The sequence below is a fragment of the Polistes fuscatus genome, unplaced genomic scaffold (genome assembly GCF_010416935.1).
Source record: "Polistes fuscatus isolate 324 unplaced genomic scaffold, CU_Pfus_HIC Scaffold6, whole genome shotgun sequence".
Taxonomy (NCBI): Eukaryota; Metazoa; Arthropoda; class Insecta; order Hymenoptera; family Vespidae; genus Polistes; species Polistes fuscatus.
In genome coordinates this window covers 2306774-2315172 of record NW_025113140.1, presented here as the reverse complement: position 1 = coordinate 2315172, position 8399 = coordinate 2306774, and the positions used below count along the sequence as shown (strand labels likewise).

The 8399-nt window shown below is 30.4% G+C and overlaps 2 protein-coding genes across 5 annotated transcripts; one reads left to right on the top strand and one right to left on the bottom strand.

The window, feature by feature from the left end:
• Positions 1 to 141: 141 nt before the first annotated feature.
• LOC122523362 (probable tRNA (uracil-O(2)-)-methyltransferase) lies at positions 142 to 2483 on the bottom strand. The gene is made up of 3 exons (XM_043645042.1): positions 2392 to 2483; positions 1261 to 2266; positions 142 to 1186 (listed from the first exon to the last, which is right to left on the bottom strand). The coding sequence occupies exons 2-3, from the start codon at positions 2206 to 2208 to the stop codon at positions 296 to 298; spliced, it is 1839 nt and encodes a 612-aa protein (XP_043500977.1). The 5' UTR covers positions 2209 to 2266; positions 2392 to 2483; the 3' UTR covers positions 142 to 295.
• Positions 2484 to 2818: 335 nt separating this feature from the next.
• On the top strand, positions 2819 to 5971 carry LOC122523363 (FAD synthase-like). 4 transcript variants are annotated; one of them, XR_006305286.1, is made up of 10 exons: positions 2819 to 3381; positions 3449 to 3543; positions 3664 to 3787; positions 3871 to 3983; positions 4045 to 4176; positions 4252 to 4394; positions 4477 to 4680; positions 4760 to 4951; positions 5028 to 5416; positions 5516 to 5971. XR_006305286.1 is itself a non-coding variant. In XM_043645045.1 (10 exons), the coding sequence occupies exons 2-10, from the start codon at positions 3273 to 3275 to the stop codon at positions 5272 to 5274; spliced, it is 1359 nt and encodes a 452-aa protein (XP_043500980.1). In that variant the 5' UTR covers positions 2819 to 3026; positions 3250 to 3272; the 3' UTR covers positions 5275 to 5451. The 4 variants fall into 4 exon arrangements, 3 of the variants coding, with proteins under 3 accessions (XP_043500980.1, XP_043500979.1, XP_043500978.1); XM_043645045.1 differs by lacking the exon at positions 5516 to 5971 and having other exon boundaries at positions 2819 to 3026; positions 3250 to 3381; positions 5028 to 5451; XM_043645044.1 differs by lacking the exon at positions 5516 to 5971 and having other exon boundaries at positions 2819 to 3148; positions 3250 to 3381; positions 5028 to 5451.
• Positions 5972 to 8399: the final 2428 nt, after the last annotated feature.

Genomic DNA, 8399 nt, shown 5'->3' with positions numbered 1-8399 from the left:
CTGTGATGTATATATCGTGTACACTGATAACACTAAAATAGTAAATTTATATTCTGCGGTTTATTAGAATTCTGAGAGTCAGTTATTTTAAGTGTTCTAATGCTAAACCTATCTGGTATTACTAAGATGCAAAAAACTTTCTTTGATAAGTTGTATTATCTTTATTTGATACGTAAAAATATAACTTGTACATAAATTACTACTGTTTGTAATAAAACATATTATAGAATTGAACTTATATAGCATTTATGTGTGAAAACTTTTAAAGTATAAGCGATTAATGAACAAATAAAAATTAATGTTTAAAATTACAGTTCATTTCAATGTTTGGACAACCATCAGGATGATTTTCATGAAACCAACAAGATTTTGTTTTTATTGAATTTATAGCATTAGTCCTTCGTTTTTTTTTAACATTGATAGAACTAATTCCAGGTATTTTTAATTGTACTTTTCCTTGAATAACAGAAAATATGTGGCCATTATTTTTTAGTAATGTTTGAATACCACCACATTCATTTTTGAGCTGTTTCAACATTTCTAAAGGTATACATTTGATAATATCCTTTAAATCAATTTGACCACCTGCATTCCAAACTTTATTATTTTTTTCTGCAAGATTTATAGGACGATACGTAGACAATAATTTTGATGTAACTAATTTGACAATATCAGATATTAAAGTTTGATTTAATTGTGTGCAATTTCGTACTTTTTCAATAGGATTTCTTGGTTTAAAATTATCAGACCATGAATTAAATGACATTTCATTATTATCGTTTTTAATCACATTATTTTTTGCCAATGACGTAATATTTATTAATTCCTGAATACGTTTTTCTTGTAAAAGAAAATCTTCCTTTGAATAATTTCTTTTCAAACCAATTAAAGAAATTCTTTTTGTCGATGGTATTCTTAACTTATCCAATTGAGTATCAAAGCCACATATTTTGGACATATTTGAGATACACGAAATATATTCTGAATATTTACTTATAAGTGTATTTTGTCTTTGAAATTTGCTACCATCAAATTCATAAGCACAACATGGTAATAAAAAGAATCGACAATTATATGAACTACGTGCAGCAATAACTGGAATCCATGGTGTAAGTTCATCAGAATGATTTCCGATAAGCCAATCTACATCAGGAAATAATGAAGTTGATGGAATAATAGTTCGAACCTATAGATATCAGTAAAATTATATAGTAAACAAGTAATTATCCATTTTATAATAATTTAATTTTATATACGTACTTCTAAACGAGTACTTTTTGGAAAATGATCCCAGAGTTTTCTTGCTCGTAGATCAATTCCTAATCCTGGATAACCCTCGCTTGATAAAATATATACAAGTAGACCATTTCCGCAACCAAGATCAACAAATGATTGTAATTTTTTACTGCCATTTTCATTTCTTTCATTTTCCCATAATAAAATTAAATAAGTTGCAATAGCGATATCTTCGTAAACAAATTTTGAGGGATCAGTATTTTCAGGCCATACTTTGACCATAGAAGTACCATATTTTAATTTCAATTCAGTATATAATTTAGCATATTTTTCGGAATGCACAAGAGATAAAGAATTGATAATAAGACGATTTTTAACAGAAGTATCTTGTTTTATCCATTTCAATAAACGTATAAACAATGTGTTTTTGAGCCAATTAATACTTTTATGAGAATTTATATCATCTATTTTTTGTACGTACATAGAAATAATACCTTCTTTTTCGTATACTATTTTATAAATTACATTTGTACCTAATGAAAGTTTATCTTCAGAAATACATTTTTGAAGAAACAAAACATAGTTTTCTGCTTTATTAATAAATATAAATTCTAATGTTGTACCAAATTGAGAACTACGAGATAATAATTTGTTCACATTTAAAAATATATTCTCACCGTTATTTTTAAGAAAATTTATGGAATTAACTACATTACAATATTCATTTATTTTTAACGTCTCTATCCAATTATTATTATCCTCACAGACATTATTCTCTATCGACAAAGATTGTATTACTTTAATATAGGAATATAAGTTGTGATTACTTTTAAATTGTGCTGTAAGTATTTTTTGGCAAATTAGAATTCTACGATTAATAGTATGTGGATTATTTATTAGAATCTCTATAGCTTTCCAAAAATTTAAAACATTATTATCACTACTTTCAGATACTACCAGTTCAAAATTCATTTTAAAAAATATTTTATATTTTTTTATGTGTATTTTATTTTCCTATTTCCTTGTTGTACTGTGGATAACAAAAGAAAACAAAAAATAATATAAATTACATAAATATGCACATGTGTGTATATATATATATATATACTTGTTTATATTAAAACTTATTAAAACTTAAATACTATCTAAAAATACCTTTTGCAAAACCCATTTAGCATCAAAGAATGCTTTTTCCATAATCACTTTAACACGTTCCGGATCAGACTCTTGTGTGTGTTGTTTAAAACTCTGTAGAATGATGCAACATTGAATAAATATAAAATATATTTATCCAAGAGAAATAATAGTCAACGAAATAACGCGTTAATCAAACCGATAACGTTTAAAACAAGTTATGATAGGTTATGTTGATATAAACACGTGGCTAACTATTTTGTATTATTGACATTTCGATGAAATTCTTTAGAATTTTATTACTACATACACACAGACTTACTTGTCTAACAGAATGTTTATAAAATTCGTTAGCACCTTGTGGAAGTTTATTACATTCCCGTAACAGAAACTTGTATAATTGTTTTGACGAATGAATACCTGCATTTTTTAACACCGTACTAGCCATTATTTTTAAGAGTTGGTACAATATATAATATAAAATATTTATTTTATTTTATACTACGTTCGTACTCCGTGTCGTACTCTTAATTGAATCTACTACTTACAATCGAGATAGATTATCGAAATCAATACTTTCGATTATCGAATTATAAAATCAACACGTGAAACAAGTGTAAATAAAAAAAGGAAAATAATATATTATATATTATCAGGTATAGTAATAATTAGAGTCGTTTCTTTAAGGTTTTTGTCGTTTAGATTATCATGAAACAACTTGGCAAATGCATTTAATAGAAACACGACATTAATTATTATTAGATCTTGATGTCAAAAGGTTATGTTATATATTAAATTGTTTTTTCTTTTGTATGTGTAGTAGAAAACAAGTAAGATTTTATATTTATATTTATGTATATAATGTGATCACTTCTATAGATGAAAGTAATTTGAAGTGTAAAATGTTTCATATACGTCAATATACTCTCCGGAGTTCTGTTAAATTTTATCAAAATTTATTACAAAGTTGGATACATAATTCTAATGAACATCCATCAGCTGGCCTAATTAGTGAGTATAATTAAAATTTATTATATCTTTTTTAAAAACAATAACATTCAGTATTTATAATTTTTAGTCATTGGAAATGAAATACTGAAAGCACGGGTAAAGGACACTAATTCTCATTATGCTTGTAGTTTATTATATAAATGTGGCGTTAAGGTAGAAAAAGTTAGTATATTTTAACATTTTTTTATTATTACTGAGTGAACTTTAAATAATTATACAAAATCCTATATTCTAATTAATGTCATATTTAATATTATGTTTATATGTTTTTCTTTTTTAAAGATATCAGTTATAAGCGATGATGTAGAAGAAATAAAAGAAGAAATCAAGAAGTTCTCTGGAAAATATAATCATGTTATTACATCGGGCGGTATTGGACCAACTCATGACGATGTTACATATGAGGGTAAATGATTGAAGAAAGTATTTCTTTGGTAGCGAATAATAAATATTAAAAATAATGAATACAAAATTGGGGTAACTGTGTAGGACTTGCTAAAGCTTTTGACGACTCCCTACACTATCATCCGGAACTTGTTGAGATTATAAAAAATCAATTTGATGTAATAAGTCCAACATCACCTAATTACAAAATGGCTTATGTATGTACATTTATTATACTATTATGATTAAATACTTTTGTTATATATGATTTTGTCTTAGATACCAACGAAAGCATCTTTAATATTTGGGAAAAGAAAAAGCGTGAGATATCCATGCGTTATGTTAGAAAATGTGTATATATTCCCTGGGTCGCCAATATTCTTTGAAAAATCTTTTGGAATATTGCACAAGGTAATGTTCGTTAAAACTCTTTACAAATATATTTAGTAGTATTTATTATAAGTTTTTTATAACACATTTCTTTAGGAATTGTTTTCATCAAATAGGTACTTTGCGAAGGATGAAATATATTTGAATGCGAAAGAGGAATTATTTGCAAATGCCTTAACACTTGTTTCTAAAGAATTTCCAAATGTTTCATTTGGTTCCTATCCTGTAAGCAATAATAGGTAAAAAAATGTTTATCTCTAACATAATTTTTGTTATATCAAATAAGTAGACATTATATATATATATATAAATTATTCCTAGCTACTACAAAGCATTTATTACTATAGAAAGTGACAGCATTGAACAAACGAACAAAGCAAAACAACAACTTTGCAATCTTATTGAACCAGATATTTTGGTGGAATACGATAATAATTCACATATTGATAGCCTTACAAAATATAAAAACTTTCTTGAGAAATGTCAACGATCGTTTATTTATGAAGAGACCTTGGACAAATTAATGTAAAACATAGTTATATTAATTTTTATAATACAATTATATATATTTTTTATTTATCATTTTATCATTTGATTATTCTAGAAAAACTTATCAACATCAATCTGAGAAAATAGCAGTTTTTCTTAATAGTAGTATAGAAACACAGATAGTCATACATTTTGTTCATTTGGCTCACACAGTATTACGCGTGCACGATAAATTACAAATTTTTTGTTTCAAATTGTCCGAACTTTCTAAAAACGACGAACAATTAATCGAAGATACTGTAAAAAGGTAGGATATCATTTTTTAATTTTTTATCAAATTATTTAATCTTAAACAGTTTATTTGATATTTATATTGTTTTCAGATATAACGTAAATATTTGCAATTTAGAAAGTGATCTTTTGCATGCTATGAAGAAATTAAGGTCAGTAAAACCGCAATTAGAAATCTTATTAGTCGGAACGGAGGAAAAGAAATTTAGTGAAGCATTGGAATGCCAATCAAGAAATGAGGAGGCTATTGGGCAATTAGAAATAACAAATCCTTTACATAAATGGACACAAGAAGATATACGAAACTTTGCTAGATTTCTATCATTGCCCTTAACATGATTTCATGAACTTTCCAAGATGAAAGAAGAAACGTGTTTTACTGAATCACCTTTATACACATATTTTCGCAGTCTTGTATATAAACTCGTAAAATATGAAAATATTTCGTTAAAGTGAAAGTAATACAAATAACAGAAAGCAGGTATGCTAATAAATAATAATGATATCTTTTAACAATCTCGTACTTTTTTATTCTTCAATATTCAATTATTTTATTGAGAACAATTAATTACCTCGTTAGAGAAAAAAGAACGAGTTTACGACAAGAAATAGATATTTTGATATGAATCTGTGTCTCATCTCTGAGAGGAGAAGGAGGAGGAGGAGGAGAAGAAGGAGGAGAGTAACAGTCATCTCATCGTTGCGAATCACGCGCGACCTCGATTTGAAAAATCCCAAAATGCTTCCGGCAGGTTGACGGAAGTCGTTTAATATTCGTAAGGGCATGCACAGCAAGAAACACAAAAGCTTCCTACCATTGTCTACGTGCGCTTTCAATATGTCTGCTCAGCCATCCGAGCAGCGGAACTCGAATGTACATTGAAGAGGTATGAGGTTCAGGGGGTGGGTATGGGTGCTGGTGGTGAGGGTAAGAGCGAGGGTGAGTTTGAGGGAGAGCAAGAGAAAGATGATGAGAATGAGGATGAGGAGGAGGAGGGGTTGTGAGATTCCAGGAACTGAAGTTAGGAGAGAGAAAGAGAGAGAGAGAGAGAGAGGAAGGAGAAGTCTGAGTATAAGCTCGTATTACACATTTTTCAAGTGAGGGAAAAGGCTGTTTGGGGGAGGAGGGTGGTAGAAGAGGAGGAATCTCCCTCCGTTTCCACCTCCTTCCACCCTTTCGAAATTTCATTTCCAGTTAAAGTATTTCTAGCTTTTTTCCTTTGAAACTTTAAAATGAGACCGGGGAGGAGAGCCCCCTCACTGTTCTCCCAACCAACCAACCACCCACCCACCCTTCTTTCCCCTTCCTTTTTTCTTCTACGTCTTCACCGAGTCGTTCTATTCGCGATATTCCGCGAAAGAGAGTTACTATTTTTCATATCCTTATTCTTTCGTTTTTCTTACATTATACATAGATTGTTCCTTGCGGGAAATCATTTTGAAACTTCAAACGTCCTCGTACCCGCATTCTCCAGACAAACACCACGGATATTTTTCGATTAACGTTACTACGCTGATTTTAAGTCCCGTAAAATATAATCCAAGGATTTTTTTATTGTTATCTTTGCGAAACATAATGATTTTTAATATTCAGAAGAATTTCAAAATATAAATAGAAAAAAGGCAAATACGTTTATTAATGCTGTTTCTGTTTATCTTATCATTTCTATGATAGACTTCTATTGAAACCAATCAAAGTATGTCTTAAACATTTTTTATGTCATTAAAAATATCGAAAATATTTAGGTGGTCTTCTTCAGCTGGGACACTCTACATATGCATATCTGTTATCATTGTAAATTTTGAATTTCAACCTATCTCGTGTATCATATCTCCATGCTAACGTTAAAATTATTTTTATCTCTGTCTATATACGAAATATGTAACATAATACATATATTTATTATTATGAAGAGGCGGATTAATAATAGAAAATACTAATGGAATACAAAGCGTGATTTAGTTAGGTTTTATAAAGCAAACTACATTTTAATATGTCCCTTGGTATCTCTTTATCACAATATATTCCTATATTACAGGAGTCAACAGGAGAAAAAGGAAATATTTATCTCTTTTCCTCTCTTCTCCTTTTTCTCCCCTTCTCCTCTTCCCCTCTTCACCGGTGGGGTTTCAAGCAAAGGAACTTTATAAAAATACCGCGTTCATCGTCATTTCAATTTCGGTTAAAAATATTGAAGTACACCGGTGGTATTTTTCAAACAAACACGAACACGCACGAGCTTGTGTTGCTGGCACAGACTAAACCGAGGGAAAGTGTATATAATGCAAGCGCGGCGCAAAACGGAAATGGATAAAATACTATTTCAGCTTTTCTATAGCAATGCCAGTTTAATATCTGTAGAAATTGTATTGGTTCTTTTATATGGAGAGGAAGGAGTGGGACAGGGGGTGAGGGGGATGAAAAGAGAGAGAGAGAGAAAAGAAAAATAGAAGAAAAAAGAATCAGTACAGAATTCAACGCGGAATAACGTAATACCAACGTTGCTGTAACATTTTATATATACATATATATATTATATATAAAAGTACATATATTCATACGTATATACATACATGTATATATGCATACATACATACTAAGATAGAGAGAGTGAGAGAGAGAGAGAGAAATACGAATCCTTTACGAGTTTGCCGAGGATGTTCTACGAAGTTTTCCAATTAATTAACGAGTTGGTAGTACTCCCTTGTTAATAGATAGGATCCCCGCTGTACCATCTCTTCGTAGGAATTACATCATCTTGCGTTACGTGGATCGTCTTGAATTTGATTTAGATTCGAGATTGAAGATTTAATTGTCTACTTACATACTTATACATATATACACACACATACATATATGTATATATGTATATATGTTATATACATATCTAAAGAAGAAGAAGAAGAAGAAGAAGAAGAAACTAACTAGAATGACGAGGTAAAATAAGGTATGCCGAAAGGTACGATCTTCTTAAACGATCGCTGAACGTTCGCTCACATGCGACCATTTTGAGGCGGTTGTAGCAGACGAAGTAGACAGGGGAGTCTCGTATTTCAACGGAGTATTTCATTTGAGTTTGGAATTGATTGCTCGGCGGGTTGAAGAAAGTCGGTGGGTTGGGGTGCACAGAGAGAGGAAGAGAGAAAGAGAGAATATAGAAGAGGGTGAGGGTTGGCTCGTTGGAAGGGAGCCTCCAAGCTGTAGAGGAGGATACGAGGGGGAAGTGGCACAGGGTCAGAAGGAGAGGGAGAGTGAATATATATTCGGTGAGAACAGAACAGCCGAACGACGAGAGACGGAATGGAACGAAACGAACGTATATTTCCAGAACAAATATTTACGCGAAAGAGGTATAAAAAGAGCGAAAATGTGTTTTCTGTTTGATTTGCGACTGTATTTTTCTTTCCGGCCCGAACCCCCTCACCTCACTTCACCCTCACCACGGTATGTCTCTCTCTTTCCC